Source organism: Asterias amurensis, chromosome 14 (genome assembly GCF_032118995.1).
Source record: "Asterias amurensis chromosome 14, ASM3211899v1".
NCBI classification, from domain to species: Eukaryota; Metazoa; Echinodermata; class Asteroidea; order Forcipulatida; family Asteriidae; genus Asterias; species Asterias amurensis.
In genome coordinates, this window is record NC_092661.1 from 15533656 (window position 1) to 15560272 (window position 26617).

Sequence of the window (26617 nt, forward strand, 5' to 3'; positions counted from 1 at the left end):
AGATGAACACTACGGGCGCTTCAATCACAGGACTTGACTGAATGGAACGTGTAAGATGAACACTAGGGGCGCTTCAATCACAGGACTTGACTGAACGGAACGTGTAAGATGAACACTAGGAGTGCTTCAATCACAGGACTTGACTGAACGGAACGTGTAAGATGAACACTAGGAGTGCTTCAATCATAGGACTTGACTGAACGGAACGTGTAAGATGAACACTAGGAGTGCTTCAATCACAGGACTTGACTTTTATAACCAAAAGTGTCATTTAGTCCATCATGATGATACTGTCAATTATGTTCAGTGTAGCGTTATTTTAACGTTATTTGTAGCGTTCATTTGAACATTATAAAAAATGCAATCGACATGACAACCGCAACTCTTTTCTTTTCCATATTCCTTTCAAACTTTGGGTAAGTACCTTTTCTGATGAAATTTAGTTGTATGCAGGCCTGTAACTGGACCCTTAAAAAAAGGAGCTGAAACACTTCATGATGTAAGAATGATTGTGTAACGTTGAGTGAGCAATGGCCATGCATTTACGCTGGTCATCAATTGGGGAAGCTTATAAAAGGAACAACGTGGGAAAAGAAAAAAAGAAAGAACAAAAAACAGAAATGAAAAATTGGGCTGATCAATCAAAAAAATTGATATCGGCTTTAAAGCGAAGATTTCACAGGCCTGTGTACAGTATGTTGTGTATTACTATTTTGTGTAAATGCTGTGATATACATGTAGTGTACTATGGAGAGCGTACTAGTGTTATTATTAAGCCTACTATTGTTAATATTATCATTATTATTTTTATAATAATTATTGTTCTCTGGGAAGTTGTTACATGTACTTCTGAATTTGAAAAAACAAAACTAATCAATGATAACAGTAAGAGGTCCAAACTTGTTTAAAATGTTCAGCCTCTTGTTATCTTGTGTACAAAGATCCAGTTAGTTTACTGCAAGTGTCTTGCAAACAATGCCCCTAACTTTTCAGCAGGAGTGACTAGAGGGTTAACGGCACTGGACACTATTGGTAATTGACAATGACCAGTCTTCCCACTTGGTGTATCAACATGCATAAAATAACAAATAACAAACCTGTAAAAAAATTAAGCTCAATTGGTCATTGAAGTTCCGAGATATGAACAAAACAAAAAACACCCTTGTCACACGAAGCTGTGTGCTTTCAGATGCTTGATTTAGAGACCTCAAAGTCTAATTCTGAGGTCTCATAATCAAATACATGGAAAATAACTTCTTTCTCGAAAACTATATTATTTCAGAGGGAGCCGTTTCTCACAATGTTTTATACTATCAACAGCTCTCCATTATTCATTACCAATTCAGTTTTAATGCTATAAACTATTTTGAGTAATCCCCAATAGTGTCAACTGCCTTTAAAAACATTTAATTCAAGAAAAAATTGTACGTCATGTCAGTAGCCTCATAATTTTGTTGATGGAATGATGCCAGGGGCGTTTCAATTTGTATCAATGAATCTACATCTGACATTGATCCTCATCAAACAATTGAACTATGACTGAGAAGAATCAAGCTCATTAGCTGTACATGGATTTATTACTCATTCTAGAAAACAAAACTGCTATTAGATAATGAGAAAATGCAACAGTTTTTCAATTTATAGAGTTCAATGAAGCATCAGCCTTGTCATGTTTACCTTATCAAGTAATCATATTTCATTTTATTGTAAACAAACTTTATTCTACATGACCTCATGGTTCATGTCTCAGGATTTAAAATTCAATATTTTTTGCTTCAACTTTCACTTTGGATCAGAAGACTGATTCTTATTTGGGTCATATCAAGAAAGAAATAATCAGAAGAAGGTGTTTGTGTTGCTGATCCTTGAATTGAGTTTCATTCTGCGAGACCTCATGGTTCACGTCTCAAGATTCAAGATTTTTTGCTTCAACTTCCGCTTTGAACTGGAAGATTTGGGTCATTCTGTGGATTGTTTCTGAAGTTGTCTGAAGAAGCTTCCAATGATGTATATATTGTAAATATCCAATGTGTGGTTTTGGAGTTAGTTTGTTTTTCAAATATTTTAATTTTGAGTTTATGTTATTTGACACCTGATGACATCATCATGACGCCATTGTTTTGGGGTGATTTCTGTAGTTCGAGATTCAATTGTCTGAATTTGATTGTTTAGTTTAAAAGTTTGGTGTGCATTTGTTATTACCATGTATGTTACTCAATTTTAGGTTAATGTGTACCTGGGCTTTGAAGGGTCATGTTGCCTTGGATCTGGCAAGTTGGTCTATGAAAAGCGTCTGAAACCGTTTGTAAATACATGTAAAATGCACATGGTTAGAAAGATGCTTTAAAAGTAGAATGGAATGATCCACACAAATATTCCTCGAAATTGCATGGTTTTCCTAATACATGTACATGTATGCCGTGAACGTCATTTTGTGGAGTCAAGTTTATGACTCCATAAAATGGCCACCTAGGTTAGTCCACAAAGTAAAAGGAAAACCAGGCAATTTCGAGGCATGTTTGTGTGGATCCTTAAATTCTACTTTTAAAACATCTTTCTAACCACATCGATTCCACAACAAACAGTTTCAAACAATTTTCATGAACCAACTCGACCGATCCAAGGCAAGGTGTCCCTTACATTGTATAACATCTAGTTTTGACCAGAAGTAAAGGTCAAAATGTTATCAAATCTTTGCAAAAGTTTGAGTTGGCTCCAGCCTGGTGTAAACAATTTTATAAAATGATATTTAGTTTTTGAGAGATGAATTTTTTGAAAGTTTTAATTTCCGTTTTTGAACAGGGAACCGGGGTCAAAGTCTGTCACACCATGCGCAGTGTTTAATTGTTTATGTTTTAGATGTAGATTGTAAACAAATCCAACATGTAGTTCAGCAGATTTTCTTTTCTTTAAATATTAAACTTTGCTTGAATGTTATTATGACTTTGTCAAGTTTTGTTGTGTTTTTCACGTTGAGGTTCAGTTATCTGATATTTTTCAATGTTCAGTTCAATTTCAATCTTGAGTTTATGCTTTACATTACAATGTATTAAAGTGATATGACAATTAGAGCTCTATTACTGAGCACTAATTATTGCTCTTTGGGAGTTATTACTTATGAACTTGAAATTAAACATTGAAGGGTACTTTTTATAGGACACAAAACACAATGTCCACAGATTTACATTTAACTTACACAGTTTAAAGATAATGATGGTAGAAAGCTTCCATTAAAATATTACTTGCTGAGGTGCTGTACTTTTTGAGAAAAGAGTAAAACAAGTCAACAAAATAATTTTCATCTCAGTTAGACAAAAAATATTCTTATGTAAAACGTTTTTTCGTGACATTATTTTACTAATTTCTCAAAAACTACAGCACCTCAGCAAGTAATATTTAAAGGGTCTATGTAACAATGTTCACAGATTTACACTAAACTTACACAGTTTGAAGATAATGATAGTAGAAAGCTTCCCTGAAAAGATTACGTGCTGAGGTGCTGTAGTTTTGGGGAAATGAGTTAAACAATGTCATGAAAATAATTTTCATCTCATGAGACGAAAATTATTTTAATCATTTACAAACGTATTTTCTTGACATTGTTTTACTCATTTCTCAAAAACTATAGCACCTCAGTAAGTAATATTTGAAGGGAAGCTTTCCACTATCACTATCTTCAAACCCAGTGAGTTTAATGTAAATCTATGGACATTTTGAAAAAGTACCCAAATCCTTTAAAGGGAAGTTTTCTACTATCATTATCTTTAAACGGTGTAAGTTCTGTAGAAATTGTGTTTTGTGTTACAAAAAGTACACAAACCCTTGAATCAACGATACTAGTGAGAGGTCCAAACTTGTCAAAATATTAAGCCTTTGTAGGTATGATGTCTATAAAGATTCACTTCCTTAGCCACCTTTGGAGTAGGGGTAAGCAGTTCAACCCTGAGGTATTCTTGAAACAGGCAACCAAAACCCTGTGGAATAGGGGACAGAGTGAAAGTGCGTCGAAGTAACTGCAGGGGTTCAAAAGGATCAATCCCAACTCGAGTTTAGAATGGGTTCAATGCGTCCTACATATTTGGACTCGGAACTGAACCCGTCCTAAGTCCAAATATTAATCCTAAGTTAGGAAGAGATTGGTGAAATCGACGGCTGGGGAGGCCTCAGCTGTATTCCACTAGGATAACAGATACAGTGTAAAAAAGGCTACATGTACGTATAAGCACACTTGGGTATGCTTTTAAAGGCACTGGACACTGTTGGTAATTGTCCAAGACCAGTATTCTCACTTGGTGTATCCAAACATATATGCCTAAAATAACAAACCTATGAAATTTGGGCTCAATTGGTCATTGAAATTGCAACAAAATAATAAAAGAAAAAACACACTTGTTGCATTACTTTGTGTGTTTTCAGATGCATAATAAAAGGCTTCAGCTGAAGTCTGTTTATTAATTGAGTGAGAAATTACCTCTTCCTCCAAAACTAAGTTACTTCAGAGGGAGCCATTTCTCACAATGTTTTAAACCATCTACAGCTCTCCACTGCTAGTTACCAAGTAAGCTTTTATGCTAACAACTATTTTGAGTAATTAACAACTTCTATCCAGTACCTTTAATGTGTGATTTACGTAACAAAGATAACTTACCATCGGTAGAGTCGCCTTGATACCATCTACATTCAGAGAAACAATGACGTCCATTGGTCGGAGATCGAGACCGTTGACCACACGCCCATCGATGTCCTTAGAGCTACCCTCTAGACCATCGCTTGGGGGTTTAGTAAAGTCTGTAACCACCTGGTCCACTCCAAAATAGTTCTCCTGTCCGTTGTAAAATAGAAAGTTTATTATTTGTTGCACGTCATGACCCAAATTTCTCCACTTAAAAATTTAATTTGTTGGATGTATTTTTTTGCATCGGGGATAAAGAATATAAATTGAATTTACCCTTACACCAATGTGTGTGTGAGGCACTTTGTGTACTTTCCCTTAAGTTCTGTTTTTTTTTAAAACTCCATGCAAAAATAGTTCTCCTGTTTAAGTAGAAAGTTTATTATTTGCTGCGCGTCATGGCCCAGCAGTCTCCAGCATACATGTAGAACCCAAACTTTTCCAGTAAGCAATCTTATTTTTTTGATTTCATTTTTTTGGCATGGGGGATAAAGAATTCACGAACAAAATTTTGACTCCATAAAATGGCTGATCGTGTTAGTTTGTGACATAAAAAGGAAAACCGTGCAATTTTGAGGCATGTTTGTGTGGATTATTATATTCTACTGTTATATTATCTATCTAACCATATGCATTTCATAACAAATGGTTTCAAACGCTTTTCAAAGACCAACTCGACCAATCCAAGGCGCTGTGTCTCTTTGAAAAGGGTCCAACGGTAAGGAAGGTCTATGAAACTGCCCTAGTCATTTACCTTGAGGGCGACAACACACTTGACTATTGACCCATAGGCCATGAGAATAGCCGGTCCAATATCAATCTCCAGCTGCAACCGATCCGGCTGCCACTCCGAGGGCACCGCCACGCAGCCGGTCCGTCTCCAACCGGCGTATGTCGTCTGAGCAGGGTGGGTGATGTGCTCCAGTTTCCCGCTAGGCGTTCTCCTGATCTGGATCAATGGAGAGTCCTCATCCATTGGGATTGGGTGGTAGGTGTAGGTGATACTTACTGCTACGTATGGGACGGCAGCGCACTCTACCCAACCGTCCCTGCAGAAATTTAAAACAAAACAGAAGGCCTTGCATTATTTGTTTGCAGATTTTGACTACGATGTTGCAAAGTGAGAGGTCTCTCATAAGGGGTCTGTACACACAGTATTTGAGGCATTGCATATTGAGGTACCAATATATATTCCACACGAGTAACATGCTTGTGATTTATTCACAGAACTCGGGGAAAGTAGTGTATACACACATCGTCGGGTATGGGTAAAACTAAAATTAATATTCTTTGTCCCCAATGCAAATTTAACATCCATTAGATATGCCCGTTAGAGAACTGTCTTACTGTATATTCTACTACCACGGAGTAGATTTAGGCACTCCAGAGACTTCTCAGTTCTGAAAAGAGCAGTCCTTCTTTTTAACTACTACCTGGGCGGAAGGTAGAAAATGGGCAGGGACTACTGCTTTAGTGGCTCATTATTTACTTCAATATCGTGGAGCGAGTTCTATTTGTTTCCTAAGTCACTTTAATAAGGCACTCTTTTGATCCTTTTCTTTGTATAAACCTTTCTGCTTCTGTTTCTTTTCCTCTCCAGCTTCTCAGATTAGTTTTTTAGATAGATGGCGCTATATAAATACTTATTATTATTTATTATTTTTATTATTAATTGGTTTCCACGTTTTGATTGGTCATTGTCATTGTCAATGTCACTTACTCTTGCGTGATACCCTGCCAGTGGTCCTCTGACAAACCCAATTGTTTCTTGTCTCCTAGCCAGTTGCCGGAGCCTTTGGTGGAGCGGTCTAAGGCAAGCAGACAGTGCTGACTACTGTAGCACTCTGGGCAGTATATACGCCCAGACACCGAGTCCCCCTAAATGTACATCACAGAGAAAGTAATAGATGTTATTTTGAACACTGCTCTATAATTGCAAAGGTCGTGGGTTGGAACCGAGACCGTTGCCATTCCTAAAATCTAGACTGTTTTGAGAGGAATTTTAAAAGCAGTGGACACTATTGGTAATTACTCAAAATAATTATTAGCATAAAACCTTACTTGATTACGAGTAATGGGGAGCGGTTGATAGTATAAGACAATGTGAGAAACGGCTCCCTCTGAAGTGGAGTACTTTTCGAGAAAGAAGTTATTTTCCACGAATTTGATTTCGAGACCTCAGATTCAGAGTTTGAGCATCTGAAAGGACACAACTTCGTGTGACAAGGGTGTTTTTTTCTTTCATTAATATCTCGCAACTTCGATGATCGATTGAGCTCAAATTTTCACAGGTTAGTTATTTTATGCATATGTTGAGATACAACAAGTGAAAAGACTGGTCTTAAACAATTACCAATAGTGTCCAGTGTCTTTATTCCACCCTTCAGCTCTAAGTTGTTTTTCACTTCAAATAATGTTTCTTCTTGTAGCCCCTTACCAAGAGAAGCCTTTAGCCTTGTTTTGGGCGGACTTGTATTCAAAAAATCTTTTTTTTTTAAAGAGTAGAAAGAAAAAAAATAAAAATATATTTTTGAAGCAGTCTTTTATTTATGGCCCAGTGAAGGCACGGAGGTACAAGTCCTGCAGTGTAGTGGGAATTTTCTTGTTGACGTACGTTTTACCGAACAATTTTCCGAAGGTATCTCAATTCATACCCAAAAACAGTTAATAAAGACTGGAACACATTACCACTACAGACATCATATCCATCACGAACAATAATTAAAAGAACCCACCTCTTAAGCAACTTTAAACTTTGACGCAACAAAAGTGACAAAACGCCAACTTAACTGTGCAGGACGAATCGCATACACCCCCGGAAGTGATAAACATACTATTGAGAGCGCCCTCACACGATCAAAAATACGGCACATTCAGGAGCCCTTCTTACCCTTAGTAGAACTCTAACTGGCAGGTTTGTAGGAAGGTAATCGGAGAAGGGCAGTACGACAGACAGATCCAATAGGTCCCCAACCAGTCCGATGAACACTGAAACAGAATGGACAGGTCAAAGTTTGACTTGATCATAATAATAATAATGATAATAATAATAACCGCTCTTATATAGCGCACTTCAGGACCAAAGGAGCTCTCAATGCCCTCCACAAATCAGTTGACAAACAAGAGCAGTCTATTGGAAACTTTAAACCCAACCAGTCCGATAAACACTGAAACAGAATGGACAGGTCAAAGTTTGACTTGAACATAATAATAATAATGATAATAATAATAACCGCTCTTATATAGCGCATTTCAGGACCAAAGGAGCTCTCGATGCGCTCCACAAATCAGTTGACAAACAAGAGCAGTCTATTGGAAACTTTAAACCCAACCAGTCCGATGAGCACTGAAACAGAATGGACAGGTCAAAGTTTGACTTGAACATAATAATAATAATGATAATAATAATAACCGCTATTATTTAGCGCATTTCAGGACCAAAGGAGCTCTCAATGCGCTCCACAAATCAGTTGACAAACAAGAGCAGTCTATTGGAAACTTTAAACCCAACCAGTCCGATGAACACTGAAACAGAATGGACAGGTCAAAGTTTGACTTGATCATAATAATAATAATGATAATAATAATAACCGCTCTTATATAGCGCATTTCACGACCAAAGGAGCTCTCAATGCGCTCCACAAATCAGTTGACAAACAAGAGCAGTCTATTGGAAACTTTAAAGGGTCTAGGACAAAAAACACAATGTCCAGCATCCCTGAGAATATTACTTGCTGAGGTGCTGTAGTATTTGAGAAATGAGTAAAACAATGTCATGAAAATAATTTTCGTCTCAGTGATCGTGAGACGAAAATTATTTTAGCCTGTAAAAACATATTTTCATGACATTGTTTTACTCATTTCTCAAAAACTACAGCACCTTGGCAACTTATATTTTAAGGTACGCTTACTGCTATCATTATCTTCAAACGATGTAAGTTTAATGTCAATCTTTGACATTGTGTTTTGTGTTACAAAAAGTACCCAAATCCTTTAAAGGAACACGTTGCCTTGGATCAGTCCAGTTGGTCTATCAAAGGTGTCTCAAATGCAAATGGTTAGATAGGTAATTTAAAAGTAGAATATAATGATCCACACAAATATGCCTCGAAATTGCACGGTTTTCTGTTTACCTCGCGAACAAACACGGTCGGCCATTTTGTGGAGTCAAAATGTTTACTCCATAAAATGGCCGACCATGTTAGTTTGCGATGTAAAAGGAAAACCGTCAAATTTCGAGTGATACTTGTGTGGATCATTATATTCTACTTTAAAAATATCTTTCTAACCATATAATTTTCAAAACAAACAGTTTCAAATGCTTTTCAAAGACCAACTCGTCCAATCCAAGGCAACGTGTTCCTTTAAGCAGTTAATCTTACCATTTTTTTGCTGCCGTGATGAGCAGTCAATCCAGTTGTATTTATTGGTGGGTAGCGTCAAGACAAATTCTCTTAAGATGATATTCAGATTGAGTGTGTAGGGAATAAAGCTGAAGAGATCGGAACGACTCTTGCTGGACCAGTCAGAGACTAAGTCTAGAACCAGAAGAAAAAAATATACCATTATTTTATTTTTGTTTAAATAATAGCTAGAGGCTGCAAACTTTAAACTGTATTATCGTTTTAATAGATGTTAAATTTGCATCGAGGATGAAGATTATTAATTTTGGTTTCACCCATATACAACGATGTGCCGAGGTCAGTGAAAAAAAATCACAAGCATATCACTCGGGTGGGATTCGAACCCATAACATTTGCAATTCTAGAGCACTCAGTACTCAGTACTTTCCCGAGGTCAGTGAACAAAATCACAAGTATATCACTCGGGTGGGATTCAAACCCACAACCTTTGCAATTCTAGAGCACTCAGTACTCAGTACTTTCCTGAGGTCTGTGACAAAAAAAAAATCACAAGCATATCACTCGGGTGGGATTCAAACCCATAACATTTGCAATTCTATAGCACTCAGTACTCAGTACTTTCCCGAGGTCAGTGAAAAAAATCACAAGCATATCACTCGGGTGGGATTCAAACCCACAACCTTTGCAATTCTAGAGCACTCAGTACTCAGTACTTTCCTGAGGTCTGTGACAAAAAAAATCACAAGCATATCACTCGGGTGGGATTCGAACCCTCGACCTTTGCAATTCTAGAGCACCGAGAGCACCGAGAGTGCTCGGTAGCTAGAGGCAGTGCGAACCCTATGTGTAAGCAGCACGTACCGCAACGATGGAAGTTTGCATCAGGGATAAAGAATAATAATTTTGGTTTTACCCATATACACTGATGGGTTAAGTCATTGCGATACCTGCTGATAAAATTTAGGAATCAAACTGCCTCCAACTACCGGGCCAACAGAATCAAGGATTCAAGTTGAAAGAAGGCAGTTAACGAGAAGTTGAGATAAGGCTGGGGGGGAACATACTTACCACTGATGAAGCACTTGTGAGCGTACAACAGATACGTAGATGCCTTGCTGAATGTGAGTGTAACCTCCCAGTTCTGGTGATCATTCCACACTCGTGGGTAATGCATGGCTACTTGAAACTACATAGGTTATAAATAAAAAAATATAAAAAAATATATATATAACAATATTAATAAAACGGCTTTTATAAAGCATCCTTAACCCCAAAAGGGTCTCCAAGGCGCTTCACAGAGGTTCAAAATATAAGCAAATTAAAAAAATACAAAACAGTTTAAGATAAACAGTTTAAGAATCCTTATGAAAATTACAAATGCTTAAAATGCTAATGATTAAAAGCGCTACAATGCATAATCATAAAAATAGTTTTTATATAGCCCTTTTCACACCCAAAGGGCATCTCAAAGCACTTAGACATAGGGTATGTTCAGACAGCGTACTAACTTAGACCCGAACCGGTCTAACTTTTACGAGCAGCGGGGGGTGGTCGTAAAAATAAAAACCCATTGCGTTCAGACAGCACAGAGTTAAACCCGATCCGGTTTATCTTCGGTTTTAAGAGGTCAAAGTAGACGCGACCCCGTTGCTCTAACATCCGGTTTTATTCATCAGATTCACGCACCGAGTATGCCGAGATACCGAGTGCCCCATGCCCTGGATGATCAGACAGGGCATATTATTGGATACAAATGGCTCAATCGAACGCGGTAACAGTTTTACCGTTGGGAGGATATGGGCACTTAAAACAAACATGAACACGACTCGAAATTATTTTTTTAAACAAACAAAATATTGATACAAACCGCCGAGAAAACTCACCAAAATATTGTCCATATTCCCTGAAACAGAACACGTTTCATTTTTGTATTTTGTTTTACACCACTGTTTCCGATTTAATAAATACTTTTAGTTTGTACTTCAATCGATTGGAAGTTGCGATCTCTTTGTGTGCTTTAAGATGTATAATACAAGGCTTCAGCTGAAGTCTTTTATAATTTGAGTAGGAAAATAACTCTTTCTCAAAGGAACATTACTTCAAAGGGAGTTGTTTCTCACAATGTGTTATACTTTCAACAGTTCTCCATTGCTCATTACCAAGTAAGTCTTTATGCTAACAATTATTTGAGTAATTACCAATAGTGTCCAGGGTTGGATTTCACAAAAAGTTTAGATGAAAGTTAGGACGAGTAACTCGTCCCAACTCGAGATAAGACTAGTCCTAACTTTTTATAAAATCCCACCATGGCAAGGTGTAGTGTGCTTTGCTTGCTTTAAAACCCCTAACAAGAGCCTCTGAAGTAAAAAGCTGCCCCAGCACTTCCTTGAACCTTACCTGCAATGTTTCACTCTCAATCAGTGACCGGTATTCCATGCTAGTAGAGGAGTCTACATGCAGAAGTTGACCTGTGACCCTTGTGTGATAACCTTCTGATCCCACTAGTAGTGGAATGCTGACCTCTACATATGAAGCCTTGTCAACGTCAATATGGACAGCGTTGGTCTCCTAAATAAAATATGAAATTTAAAGATTTTCAATTAAAGGGTTTGGGTACTTTTTGTAGGACACAAACCCATTTTCTTCAAGTACACCTAAATCCTTGATTCTGATTGGTCCATCCATATAAACCTATATAGCATGGCCCATATCACACCTGCATCTTGTGAGTGTGTTCTTTGTCACGCGCCAAGTGTGCTTGAAGATAAATATGTTATCACACGCGCTCGTGGAATACTAAAAAAATATAGCGCATCTGCATCCCATATCCAACTCGGCCTTCGGCCTCATTGAAGCACTATATTTTCATGTATTCCACTCATATTCCACGTGTTCCAGATTTACATTATACTTATACGGTTTGAAGGTATTGACTTTGATAAAATTTTAGGGATTTTTTTAGGGGAGCAAACAAGGACCCGTCATGCCTGTTGGCAGTACGTTACAATACCTTGTCTTTGCTGAAGAGGATGTCAATGGTTGCCTCGGCAACGGTGTTGAGTCTAAACTCAAAGGTTGTGAATTGTCTCTTCTGGCCTGGCCTCGATTTGGGGGTGACCTCATGGGTCTTGAAGGCCTGTGGGAAGAAGAACTTCTGCAGGGCGTCCCTGTGGACGAAGAAAGGAAAGAGGAAACATCATTCATTGAAGGGAAGGTATATAATTGGTAATCATTCTTCAAAGTTATGGCAATAAAAACTTACTTGATTAGAAGTACACCAGCTTTCGATAGTATTAAGTATTTTGAGAACCATTTAAAGGAACACATTGCTTTGGATTGCACGAGATGGTCTATAAAAAAAGCGTTTGTAACCATTTGTTATGAAATGCATATGGTTAGAAAGATAATTTAAAAGTAGGATACAATGATCCACACAAGTTTGCCTCGAAATTGCGTGTTCCTTTAAATTTCAAGTAATATGGTAATGAAAACAGATATCAGTTTGTATCTTAAATCTTTCTCAGATTGTGTATTCTAATTGCAGATTATTCTTCCTGCATGAACAAAACCGCTCCGGAAATTATCTCAAACACGCTACTTCCTTTTGAAATGAAATTTTCACTGGTTGGCTTTATTGAATGTATCATTTATACCTCTGACTGTTTATCTACCCAAGGCACAAGACCTAAGAGATTGGGGTCTGGGTACTGAGGACGGGATAGGGCTACACTCGTTAAGGGCAGAAGAGGGTTATATTTTATATACCTCTGTCTGTCTGCCCAAGGCCCATAGCTTATATTTGTTCCTGCGCCGCACGTGACGTCAAGCGCCCAGCATGGAGGGATCAGTTCGTCGGCAGCACAATCGCTCCGTAGTGGGACGTAGCCTGAAATAACAATTAAAGAAACAAACTCACTGAAGTTTTGATACCTTTTGTAGATCAAGTTATTGGCTATGACATAAATCTCATCTACTCACTGTGTGTGAAGATGTATGTACATATGTAACATAATTTACCTGTAGAAGTTTAAGCCTCATGAGTCTACAAATTTTAAGAGAAAAAGTGAAAATCACAGAGCAATGTTTAAAGCCATTGGACCCTTTCGGTAAACAGTATTGTCCAAGGCCCACACTTCGTGTATCACAACTTCTATATCAAATAACAAACCTGTGAAAATTTAGGCTCAATCGGTCATCGGAGTCGGGAGAAAATAACGGGAAAACCCATCCTTGTATCAGCACGTTTTGCTGTGTCATGACATGTGTATAAAATAAATCTGTAATTCTCGCTATCAAAATTGATATTGTTTTACTGTTTTCTCAAAAAGTAAAGCATTTCATGGACTAATATTTCAAGAGAAGTCTTTCACCACTTCTTTTCTGTAAACCCTGTAAGTTATTTGTAAATCTGTGAACTTTTTTTTTTTTTCTGTACCGAAAGGGTCCAATGGCTTTGAGGAGAGTCATGTCAAACTTTCGTACATGCTAAAATAAATTTGATGAAAATTATTCTTATGAAATTGTTTTACGCATTTCTCAAAAAAAGCAAAGCTTTTTACCATCATTAAAACCGTTAAAAGTTAAATATTAATCTGTAGGCGCGTGTATTTTGTGTCGTACAAAAAGTACCAAACCCATTTCATTCAACATCTTTGTTTTTTTTTTCTTTTTACTAGTCTCTGTAGTTTTTTGTGTAGCTCACTGTGTACTATTTTCGTTGTGCTTGATGAATAACAAAACTAAACTAAAATTAAAACAAACAAATTCCTGCCTTGCGAGATTTTGCTACGCAGCTAAATTTGCCTAGCACCTCTGTCCTGTTATCATTGGTTATGGTGATCTATAAAATTGAGCACAGAACTTAACTGTGTGTAATTTTTTAAGTTCATACTTTAATTTTATTTAACATACATGTATGTGTTTATTCTCTAAATATAAGCGTTTTTAGGGATACTTTAACTTTCTTTGTAATTTCTTGAACCAGAGAAGCATTTATTTTATAGCAGTTTGGGTGCTCTAATACAGGAGGGTTACCTACTCTGGTTGCTACCCCCATTTGTACTAACTTAGTATTTATATCTTTATTTATTAACTTGTAACCATTAGTCCTGTAATTTTGTTGTTGTACAAATGGAAACAAAACAAACAAACAAACAAACGAACTCTGGAGAAATGGGATCTTTTTAAGATGATAGCGGGTGTCCTGCCGTCGATTTCACCGAACTCTTCCTAACTTAGGATTAATCTTAGGACTTAGGACGAGTTCAGTTCCGTATCCAAAGACGTTAGGACGCATTGAACCCATCCTAAGTTAGGACGGGTTACTCGTCCGAACTCAAGATACAATGTAGGATTAATCCTAGCGAATCTTGAAATCGGCAGCAGGTCCTTTTGTAAAGTTCTCCTCACTAAGAAAATTTCAATTCTTTGGGGTCTTTTTTTTTTTTCAACTAGCTATTTACCTGCTTCATCTTGTGAGTAGTGCAGATACAGAGTGTTGGACTGCACCACGACAAAACCTTCCCCCATGTACCGCGGTGGCCTACAAGAAAACAACAGTCAACATTTATAAGTAATAATCACAATAACTAACCATTCTTTCAAAGCGCAGGCTCAATTCTTCACAGAGGCAACGGAGGCGATTGCCTCCGTTGCCCGTTGCCATTGCCTTGGTGCCCTTGAAGTGCTCCAGTAGAAATTTACAAATTCCTCATAGGGTGCCCTTTACCAAGGAGAAAATGCCTTGGTGCCCTTGCCCTTTTAAAAACGAAGCATACAGGCCTGTATATAGCGCATATCACCGTAAGGTCCCCATGTGCTGTGTAAATGTGGAGCTAGTGTTGAAGTATCAGACTGTTTCTTTTACATAGCACCAAACTATCAGGGATAGATTATAGTATTTTTGATTTGTAACCCTTCATCGCTGTGTGATGATAAGCAATGAATACCAAGTCCTTTTCCTTTATGACTTCAGTTGAATACCTTCATTATGCATCTGAAGCACACAACATAAACAAGGCTGTTTTTTCTTTCAGTATTCTCTTATTAATACATTGACCAATTTAGCCCAAATTTTCACAGGTTTGTTATTTGATGCATATGCTGGGATACACCAAGTGAGAACACTGGTCTTTGAAAACTACCAAAGGTGTCCAGTGTCTTTAATATACAACCTGGGAAGGCAGAGAGCGAATTTAATGAGATGCGACTTTATTCAAATATAAAGCAATAAACCACAAGGGAAACTGACTGGGTAACTTTACTTCTAATTGTTTTCTAGTCTCTTTATCCGAGAGGCCTCAGCTAAGACCAACAAGTAGTGTCGTGGCCGAGCGGATAAGAGCACCGAATTCAAGCTCTGTTGATTCTGTTCAGCAGAGTGTGGGTACGAATCCCGGTCGTGACACTCGTGTCCCTGAGCAAGACACGTACCTGTAATTGCTCCTCTCCACCCAGGGGTAAATGGGTACGTGTGAAGGCAGAGGTGGTTCTTGTGATTAATTTAGCCAAGTAGCTCATATTTGTTGCACAAAGTTGTATACTTCCCAGGGAGCTGAGATGGTTTAAGGAATGATTTAAGGCCCAGTGACCAGGGGTAATAATGTGAAGCGCTACATAAAAACTTAACATTATTCTTCTTATTATTAATAAGTACTCACTCATCTGTGGGACCATCAAACTTCGGACTTGGTGCGAGGATCAATTTGAACTGTTCTGCTTCACACAGAATCTCATGCATGAAGAAATCCCAAGGAGCTAGCGGGGACTTGGTTGTGTACGAGCCGTGGGCGTCCTCGATGCTTAAGATCAACACGCTTGGTACGAACTGGTTACCGAAGACAATCCGGCCCTGTAATTATAATCGTGATTATATTAGAAAATAGATCTAGCTGTTGCTAATTGCCCACCAACCAAAGGGACCTGTATGGTAAAAAAAATAACAGTAGAGTCTTTCTTGAAGACTAAAAATGCAATGGTCATAATACTTGTGCCCTTAAAGGCAGAGGACACTCTTGGTTACTACTCAAAATAATTATTAACATAAAACCTTACATGGTAACGAGTAATTGGGATAGGTTGATAGTATAAAACATTGTGAGACGGCTCCCTGTGAAGTGAAGTAGTTTCGAGAAAGAAGTAATTTTCCATGAATTTGATTTTGAGACCTCAGAATTAAATTTTGAGGTCTCGAAATCAAGCATCTGAAAGCACACGACTTTGTGTGACAAGGGTGTTTTTTCTTTCATGTTTTAATTCTCTGTTAAAAACTCATTTGTTTGAAGCTGCTTATTTGTAATCTGCTTGTTTGTAATTGAACCTTCCAATCATTGTATATTTTACCAATGGGCCTGGTCTTTCAACCCTAGCATAGTCTTTCTCAAAGTCTGAACAAAATTATGTTAGTTCATTTGAATCTCTGACTTTAAAAATGTTATTGCTGTTAATTTTGAAAGTGATTACCAAATATACACAGACCCCTTAATAAAGCAGAAAAAAACTTACTGTGTGAATGTCAAACTTGATGACGCCAAAGAAGTCTCTCCAGTCAAGGGCGGTTGGTCTGGTGTTCAAAGCAGCTGGCCTGCCCCTAAAGGTTCAAATCAAAATACAATTAGCTCAGAACAGTCAGGACCTTGTATACAGTTTCCAGCCTAATACTTCACTACGATTGCCTCCATGCCTTTGGTCACTGCCTTGATGCCCTTGAAATGCTCCAGTAGAAATTTGCGAATTCCTCATAGGGTGCCGTTTTTGCCCTAACGAAGCGTACAAATATGCAGCTCCATGCATGCGATGATCAAAAAGACCATAAATCAAAATTCAAAAACTAATATAACCTTCCGTAAAGATGCCCAGCTTTAAAGACAGCGGACACTATTGGTAATTGTCAAAGACCAGTTTTCTCAATTGCTGTATCTCAACATATGCATAAAATAACAAACCTGTGAAAATTTGAGCTCAATCAGTCGTCAAAGTCAGGAGATAATAATGAAAGAAAAAACACCATTGTCACACAAAGTTGTGTGCTTTCAGATGCTTGATTTTGAGACCTCAATTTCTAAATCTGAGGTCTTGAAATCAAATTCGTGGAAAATCACTTCTTTCTCGAATAGTACTCCACTTCAGAGGGAGCCATTTCTCACAATGTTTTTACTCCCAACCTCTCCCCATTACTCGTTACCAAGTAAGGTTTTATGCTAATAATTATTTTGAGTAATTACCAATAGTATCCACTGCCTTTAAAGGAACGTTACAGAATTGGTAAGAAACAAAAATGGTGAAGATCACAGATGTACATTAAAACTACACGGTCTAATGATGATGATAGTTGAAAACATCCCGTGAAATATTTCTGTCTGAAATGTCATATTTGATGAGAAATAAATAATCTAATTTTGAGTTTATCACTCAGGGAGTGTTTTATTCATTTTTGTTTTCTCTCGATGCAATGCAAAACTTGCAATTGGTTTTTCACTATTCTCTCGTGACCCAGATGGCTGATCGTTCTCAAACTTCTACAGGTTTGTCAGTTTATGTTAAGGGTGGATTACATAAAGTGCTTACACTGACAGCACTGTTTTTGCTAGCAAAACCAATTCTGTATAAAACTAACTAACGTTCAGTTGGACTTGTGAATTCTAAAATTCCTTTGTCACTTACAGTTTACCACTGGAGTCTGAAGAATCCTGAGAGTCTGTCGTGCTCTTACTTGTCTGGAACGACTTCTCGATGTCATTATAGACACTAGCGACATTGTAACAATGAAACTCCACACCGTTAAGAAGGATGTACACCCGGTTCACAAACCCTTGAGAATCTGCATGAAAGGCAAACACAAAGATAAAATTCCAAGTAGACAACATTCCCAGGATCTTGTTTCAATAGCACCTCGCACTAATAAAATCACTTTTGCTTTAAAGCCATTATACACTTTCGGTAAACAGTATTGTCCAAGTCCCACACTTCGTGTATCACAACTTATATATAAAATAACAATCCTGTGGAAATTTAGGCTCAATCGGACATCGGAGTCGGGAGAAAATAACGGGAAAACCCACTCCTGTTTTCGCGCGTTTCGCCGTGTCATGACATGTGTTTATATTGTTTTACCGTTTTCTCAAAAAGTAAAGCATTTCATGGACTAATATTTCAAGAGAAGTCTTTCACCATTACCTTCTGTAAACCCTGTAAATTATTTGTAAATCTGTGAACTGTTTTTTTTTTTTTCTGTACCGAAAGGGTCCAATGGCTTTAAAGTATCCCGCTGTTAGTCAAAAATGCCACACTGCGCTATTACATGTAGTGTTGTACATGTAAGTCACGAGTAATCATACAATTTTGAAAACGCACTCGTTAGAGAACCCTGTGTTCTGGATTTTGGAACTGTTTGATTGTTTTAAACCATTTAAAAGGTGGAAGCGTTTGTGAGATATCACCAAAAACGTTTTTACAGATTTTTTATTACATATAATTGGTGAATCACACGAAACATGAACACTGTCTTTGACTATTTTGTCAGCTCTACCACTCCTGTTTTATTGAATTAACAACACGTACCATAGTTTAAAGCCATTGGACACTTTCGGTAAACAGTATTGTCCAAAGGCCCACACTTCGTGTATCACAACTGATATAACAAATAACAAACCTATGAAAATTTAGGCTCAATCGGTCATTGGAGTCAGGAGAAAGTTACGGGGAAAACCCACCCTTGTTTCCGCTTGTTTCGCCGTGTCATGACATGTGTTTAAAATAAATCTGTAATTCTCGACAACGAGAATTGATCGAAAAGTAAAGCATTTCATGGAATAATATTACCTTCAGTAAATCCTGTAAGTTATTTGTAAATCTGTGAATTTTTTTATTTTCTGTGCCGAAAGTGTATAATGGCTTTAAGGACAAGTACAAATTGCTAAGAGTAAACTCGGTTTGAAACTAAAAACTCACTGTCTTGGTCACCAACTTGAAGGTATTGCCTCCACCATCGAAGAATCAAAAGACCATCTTGAATCCTGTGACCAATCAAAGTTAGAGGTGAGAGACAAGAAAGAAAATCACAAGTAAATTGAATAATTGGTTAAAGGCAGAAATTACTCAATATATTTGGTAGCATAAAATCTTTCTTGGTAAAGAGTAATGGGGAGAGGTTGACAGGTTGATAGTATAAAACATTGTGAGAAACGGCTCCCTCTGAAGTAATGTAGTTTTCGAGAAAGAAGTAATTTTCCACGAATTTGATTTCGAGACCTCAGATTTAGAATTTGAGGTTTCAAAATCAAGCATCTGAAAGCACACAACTGCTTGTGAAAAGGGTGTTTAATTCTTTCATTATTATCTCACAACTTCGACGACCGATTGAGCTCAAATATTCACAGGTTTATTATTTTATGCATATTGTTGAAATACACCAACTGTGAAGGCTAGTCTTTGACAATTATCAATAGTGTCCAGTGTCTTTAAGCGGTAAACCTTTTTTTTTTAGTAAATAAAAACTAGCTGTTGCAAACAACTTACATGTACCAACCAAAAGGACCACTGGTATAAATGCAAACAAATTGTTAATGGCCTGACGTTTTGACCCTAAGAGAGGGTACTCAAAGGCTAACCTTTCTTCTGTAACAATTACACCTCAGTCATCATACTTGGTTCATTTTATATTGGAATAGAGACAAAATATTATGTCGACTTGATCAAGGCACTTTACAACATTATTAACGCTATCATTAGAGCTAGATGGCTCAGTTGGTACAGTGCCACTAACTAAGCTATCTAGCTCTAATGATGGCGGTCTCTGTATTTTGTCAATATCTTTATTCAGGGCTGCCAGTCAGAAACCATTTAACCTGTACTGCCATATAGCCAGGGATCACAACTGCGTTTATACATGTGTGTCTGATTTGTCTGTCAAATAGGGAAAAGATTGTATATTAACTTTCATTCATAAATACCTCAGACAGCTTCGCTATTCCTATTGATGGAGAGCGCGTCACGTGGGTGTGTATAAACCTTTGTTTATGACCAGTAAAAAGTGTTAATTCCTGGGCGTGACACGCGACCTTGCACCTGTTCTTATAAGACAGTTTCTTCATTCCTATTGGTCGAGAGCAATGGCTGAAACAGTTGTGCCACATCACGCGATACGCGCGACGCTCACAGCATCCCTTATAAGGAGTTGTTTACCCGAGGGCGGCGGAGGGCTTTACCATTTCATAGCTGGAGGGGTGTTATGTTGAAAGAAATCATTTAACAGTTATAATTTTTGCATTTATTTTACTTTTTGACACAAAAGTGATGATGTTATTGACCGAAAAGGTATTTATGAATGGGAATCAAAGTGTGTGGAATCGGTTTTGAACTAGTGGTTTAAACCCGCCGAGGCCTGGTTCTTGATAATTTACCTCGACTTTGTCTCGGTAAAATTATCAAGAACCAGGCCTCGTTTGGATTAAACCACTAGTTGAAAACCTCTTCACCACACATTGATTCCCTTAGTAAAATCAAATAGTGTAATACAGATGAATTGATTAATTATTTGCTTTCCTACAATGTATCTGTTATTGCTGAGTCAGTATGAAATCAATATTTCCTGTCGGTCTGTTTAGGATACAATCGGGGAAGCAACGGTTCAGGGATCACCTTATGAGGAAGTCGCTTTCTTTGGTTTCAGATACAGTGTATGAAGTTATAAACCACAACGACAGAATAATTTCTGACTGCGATTCCGAACAAAGATATTGACAAAACAGGGAGATTGCTATAGCTCAGTTGGTAGAGCGCCGGCATACTAATCCGGAGGTCATTGGTTCGAGTCCCCACTCTAGTCAATTTGTTCAACCCCGAAAGAATAAATTTTAATTCAATTTTCAATTCAAATGTTTAGTTCACTCACAAAAATGATAAAAAATCAAACTGAATTTGGGTGTCCTAACAAGCAAACTAAACACAGGGCCCTATAGGGCCTAAGGGGTCCAACAAAATATAGGATACTGACATACTCTGGTTGACAATGTAGACTGTTATCATGGTGCCGCCATGTTGATTTTCTCCAAATCAAATCCTTGTAACCAAACTAAGGCCGTGTCCGAAACGAAGACTTCGGCTACAGCTACGGCTAGATCGCGCGCGTCTGCCTATTCTTCAACACTGGTAGACGCGCTGATCTAGACGTAGCTGTAGCCGAAGTCGTCGTTTCGGACACGGCCTAAGGCTGGAAGGAGAAATAGTCTGGTTCCTTTTTTTTGCGATGAATATTAGCATAAAAGTGTATTCCTTACCTGCATGCATAATCCACTGTGATGTAAGTAACATCTCTGAACATCAGCTTACCAGACAGCAACGAGACTGAAATTGACCCTGAAATTAAACAAAATTTAAAATAAAATAAAAACACTTACAACTTGCAACTAAAAAACACATTTCTACATGTATCTCAAAGAAACAACAATATAAATGGATTCCCGACATTAAATAATAAAAAATAATTTTTGTTTCTCTTTATGTATTATGCTTCTTTTTTTAAGAGGGTCATTAGTTTGAAAAGGGGAGTACTCTTAGAAAAATGTTTCTACACCCCAAAATAAAGTTTGTTGGCCAAGGAGAAAGTCTTGCCATGAACAAGAAAAGACTCCCACACTTAGTGTGTTCATTTACATTACTTACATGACAAAAATTGAGACACCAGAATTTATTTAAATGGTTTATTTCTGACTTGAATTATGGTGTTATAGCTGTGAAATTGTATGCTATCAGACATAAAAAATGTTTTATCAATTTCAAAAAAAGCATTCTCTGTACTTGGTTTTCTCAAAATTTTACTTTTCAAATTAGGCTGTTTTGCATTGGAAGCAGGCCTGATACTTCACAGAGGCTATGGAGGTGGATGCCTCCATGCCCCCTTGTCACTGTCTTGGTGCCCTTGAAATGCTCCAGAATATTTTTTCAATTTTTCTCATAAAAGGTGCTCTTAACTGCAGAGAGAATGCCTGGGTGCCTTTGCCCTTTCAAAAACAAAACATAGAGCCCTGTGGAAGAGCCATTCTGCAGAACATGGATGTTTTTCAGTACACTCACCTACATGGATGTGTCCCTCTTTGATGAAGTGATTGGCAATCTTGGTAAGCACAAACCCCCACCATCGTGAGTGATAGTACGTAATAAACAGCAGCCATATAGCTGCGCATGTTGTGGCCACTAACGGCAGTAGAAGCAGTTGCTGAAACCACGCCCATCCATCGGCCAGACCGCCCCTAGATGTGATGCTCTCATTATTCGTGCTGGGCGTTTCCATGGTTACTTCTCATCTCTTTCAGATCAAGCGAAGAATGGCCACAGTGTCTGAAGTGTGGTCTGTTTACTAGATGATGGCAAAAGAAGTGCATCATTTTTAGTAATTTTAACGTTAATCAGATGCAACTTTGTAAAAGTAATAAAATAAAATGATTATTACTAAGTAGGTTTTGCAATTAGAACTTGTAAGGTGAAGTCCCTTGAAGACCAAGTCACTACTCACTCTGAATGAAACACTGATCTGTACATTCTATTTTTTTTTTTTTTTTTTTTTAACATATTCCGGGTCAAACTGCATGTGCTGCTCAATGGTTATGCACAATTCTATATTCATTACCAGCATTTATTTACTGCAGTACAATTGTGAACAACGGTTCTCTAAAAAAATTATCGATATGGAGTACATCAAAATATCATGGGTACAACAATTAAATGCCCCACATTGAACGTTCATAGAACACAGTTTGATGTTGGGTACCAAGACAATCTAATAAAAATAAGTCTTCTGGGCCCAATTTCTTAAAACCTGTAGTGTAAACACAAACATTTGCCAAGCATGAACTTTTTATTCTTGATAAGTACAGGATTACCAACCAAATTTCCATGTGATTTTCAGGATTTAGCAAACTACATTTGAATACCAGTAATCAGTATCACGCAATATGCAACAAATTAAAATTTGGTTGGTAATCATGGTAATCCTGTTTTGGAAAAGTTTCTGTACGGCGCCACCACTTTTTCATTCGATATGAAATAATACAGTATCTAATTTACCTCAATAAGATATCCCTTTCAGTAAAAATTTGTGAAATAATATCTGTGGTGAAGTTATCCCGTTTTTACACGCTTAGCAAATTTTAGAAATTTCATGCTTAGCAAATGTTTGTGCTTGGCAGCTCTATGAAATTGGGCCCTGGTTGTGGCTGGGTTCTGGGTTAATAAAATGAAAACTCATCCAGGCATGCCTGGCATTTACAATACGGAGACTGCAGCCTCTTTTTTAGGACTTATTAGTTGCGATCTCCTCTCCTCCGGACGGCGGAGCCGAGTGTTACGTTATCGCAACTACCTCGGTCTGTCATATCGCCTTATTCAAAAGAAGATACACTAGGGCTGGTTTTTATTAACATTATTAATATTAATGTTAAAGGAACACGATGCCTTGGATCGGTCGAGTTGGTCTTTAAAAAGCGTTTGAAACCGGTTTTTTTAAAATAAAATATGCATATGAGTAGAAAAATGTTGTAAAAGTAGATTACAAACATTTACAATGATCCACACAAACAATAAACATGCCTCGAAATTGTACTGTTTTCCTTTTACCTCGTCGACTAACACGGTCAGCCATTTATTATGTATGGGAGGCAAATTTTTGACTCCCATAAATGGCCGACCATGTTAGTTCGCACAGTAAAAGGAAAACTACGCAATTTCGAAGTAAACTTGTGTGGATCATATTCTACTTTTAAAACATCATTCTTTCCAAAACCATATAGCATCCTGGTGTCATGTGTTTTCAGTAGGATAACAGGAAAATTGTTCACAATAAAAAACTAAATATTTTTTTTTCAAATCATCTATCCAATTTTTTAACAATAACCCTTTCACTTCATGGTGTGTTGAAATTTTTAAAGTTTTGGTTTTACGTTGCGAGAGACAGTCCGCCATTAACAGTGCTTATGCATGCATGACATTGGAGCAACGTCATATGTTTTCACACCTTTCATTGGTTGGTATTTTATTGAATATTCAGAAGCTAGTATGGCGTGCAAAATAAATCAAAAATATTATTCAATTAGTACTTAACAAATTTAATTACATTTTTGTCCTAAGGCATTATGGCTACTATGTTAGAATCCAGAGATATCATAAGGCATGAAAGTAAAACACCCCCCCCCCTTGATGCACTCACACTTCATAACAATCCATTTTCCCCCATTTCAGACCAGTAATATTTGGTTTCAGGAGATAAGAAACCAATCTATGATATTTTCTCTTTAATGTAGACTTAATATTTATTACACTTATCGGAATTTATAACAGTTATGCAGTAAATAAATTAAAACAATTGTTGTCATTTTCACTTAAAATATTTTAATTTTTTCCCCACATTTGCACACCATAGAATCCAAAATAGTATTCACCTCACATGATCCATCTAGTGACTAAAACAGAGTGAAACTCAATCTAGCAGATAGTAATTTTGTTTTGAACTTTCAAGGTTGAATGATGTTTCTTTGACTCATTTGAATTTTGGCATAATAATGCACTAGTGATTTGTACCGAAAATCAATCATTTTATAAATGTTTGAGCATAACCAACGACAGGAAACTTTATTCTCAGCATGAGTAAGCCTGATGAAATACAGACCGTGAGTAAATTGCATAGCTTCTGTCACCGGTGCAGCTTGCACAATTTCGCGGTAAACGGGAATCAAAGTTGGGGACCGAAAACATATGAGTGTCGATAACGTATGACGCTACGACAATATGCATTTTACAAAAAAACGGTTACAAACGCTTTTTATAGACCAACTCGTCCGATGCAAGGCAACGTGTTCCTTTACTATTAATTATAATATTTCCTCAATATTAATTATAATATTTCCTCACTTGTTTTTATTCTGCAAAGATGGGACGATCCCGGAACTACTAGGTGCTGCCGCATTTTGCCGCGGACAGTTCCATCTCCATCTCCATCTCCACCGCCCAAACACTGACTGACTGGTGACACTGACACTGTGACAGGTGGCACGGTCAGTTTTTAGTTCTAAACAATTAAATAAACCCGTATGTCCTCCCTCTTCTTACCTACCAGTGATACGAAAAACAACTTTAGATTCGTTTTCTTCCATGGTTTTTATCACAAATTCTCAAAATAAACAGGAGACAAGGAGCGGCCATCTTGTTTATTTTTTAGTTTAGGGAAGTCGGGAGTTCAGACCTCAGCTTAAATAGGGACCAGACTAAATACGGTACCATAAAAACCGCAAACAACCGTCAATGATCGGCAGACGATAGTCGTTACAAGGGATACAAGTCGGACCCAAAAACTTAGACAGCGCTCTCTATTATTAGGGCTTACATGAAGACGAACGTGCAAAAATCATGGTCTTGAAAAAAGACTAGAATATCGCCTGAAATCGCTCCATGAAAATGGGTGACATGGCGCAATGCCAATGGTTATTTAAGACATGTGAAACATGCTAGACATGGATTGTTATACCATTTCGAGGGAGTCAATATTTTTAATTACTTGTTGATGGTAGTAAAGGGTAGGGGGCGGATCAATGAAGGAGCACGCCGGCCAGGCACTGTTTTGCACTTTGAAATTGCCACTGTCGTAAGTGCTTTGTTCAATGGAAAATTGTTTCATCTAAATCGGTTTTTAAGAAAATAAAAGGAATCGCTAAAACAAAATCGGTTAAAAATTGCCACCATGCAGGCAGCATGTGCAGGGCCAAATTTCATGGCCCTGCTTACCCTAAGCAAAATATTCGGCGCTTACGGAAGCAGTGAATTCCGCGCTTACGTCAAGAGTATTCCACGCCGACACGGATAAGCAGGAATTGTCGTTGCTTTATTCGCTTGGGAAAGGCCTATGCCATGTACTACGGCCAGTCTGCATGGGGACTGAGACACAATAAACTTATAGCCATGATTTAAAAACAGATGGTAACACAGATGCAGAGAGAGAATAATAAGGGAATCAATGTGTGGTGAAGAGGTTTTCAACTAGTTTAGTGGTTTAAACCCGCACCGAGGCCTGGACTTGATCATTTTACCGAGACGAAGTCGAGGTAAATTATCAAGAACGGCCTCGGCGGGTTTAAACCACTATAAGTTGAAAACCGATTCAACACACTTCCCATTCATAAATACCTTTTCGATCAAAAAAATCAACACTTTTTGGTCAAAAGGTAAAATAGTTAAATTTATATATTATTCAATGATTTCTTTTAACACATCACCCCTCCAGATAATGAAATGGTTAGGCCCTCGGGTAAAATACTCCTTATAAGGAGATGCTGTGCGCGTCGCGCGTATCGCGTGATGTTGCACAACTGTTTCAGCCGTTGCTCTCAACCAATAGGAATGAAGAAACTGTCTTATACGCACAGGTGCCAGCGCGCGTGTCACGCCCACGTTATAACATTAATTTTGTTACTGGTGTTATATCATCCGTTCAAACAACACCTTGTGCTGATGCCCTCTCGACCAATCAGAATGGATAAACTTTCTTAGGTATTTATGAATGAACATTATTGTTGTCTATAGAGATGCACCGTACTAA

General features: G+C 37.6%; 1 protein-coding gene across 4 annotated transcripts in view; it reads right to left on the bottom strand.

Moving 5' to 3' along the window:
- The window catches only part of LOC139946791 (bridge-like lipid transfer protein family member 1), a 92062-nt gene extending 66824 nt beyond the window's left edge, over positions 1-25238 (bottom strand). For 2 of the 4 annotated variants that reach the window (XM_071944492.1, XM_071944489.1), the window contains exons 1-17: positions 24937-25217; positions 22108-22390; positions 21312-21390; positions 18985-19049; positions 17698-17854; positions 16540-16624; positions 15696-15886; positions 14499-14578; positions 12802-12922; positions 12047-12203; positions 11434-11604; positions 10105-10222; positions 9055-9210; positions 7563-7660; positions 6393-6550; positions 5427-5721; positions 4649-4822 (exon numbers count right to left, since the gene is read on the bottom strand). In XM_071944492.1, coding sequence (XP_071800593.1) covers positions 4649-4822; positions 5427-5721; positions 6393-6550; positions 7563-7660; positions 9055-9210; positions 10105-10222; positions 11434-11604; positions 12047-12203; positions 12802-12922; positions 14499-14578; positions 15696-15886; positions 16540-16624; positions 17698-17854; positions 18985-19049; positions 21312-21390; positions 22108-22324 — 2322 coding nt within the window. In that variant the 5' untranslated portion in view covers positions 22325-22390; positions 24937-25217. Of the gene's footprint in view, positions 1-4648; positions 4823-5426; positions 5722-6392; positions 6551-7562; positions 7661-9054; positions 9211-10104; positions 10223-11433; positions 11605-12046; positions 12204-12801; positions 12923-14498; positions 14579-15695; positions 15887-16539; positions 16625-17697; positions 17855-18984; positions 19050-21311; positions 21391-22107; positions 22391-24936 lie in introns of all 4 variants that reach the window. The other 2 variants (XM_071944491.1, XM_071944490.1) reach the window with 2 other exon arrangements.
- Positions 25239-26617: the final 1379 nt, after the last annotated feature.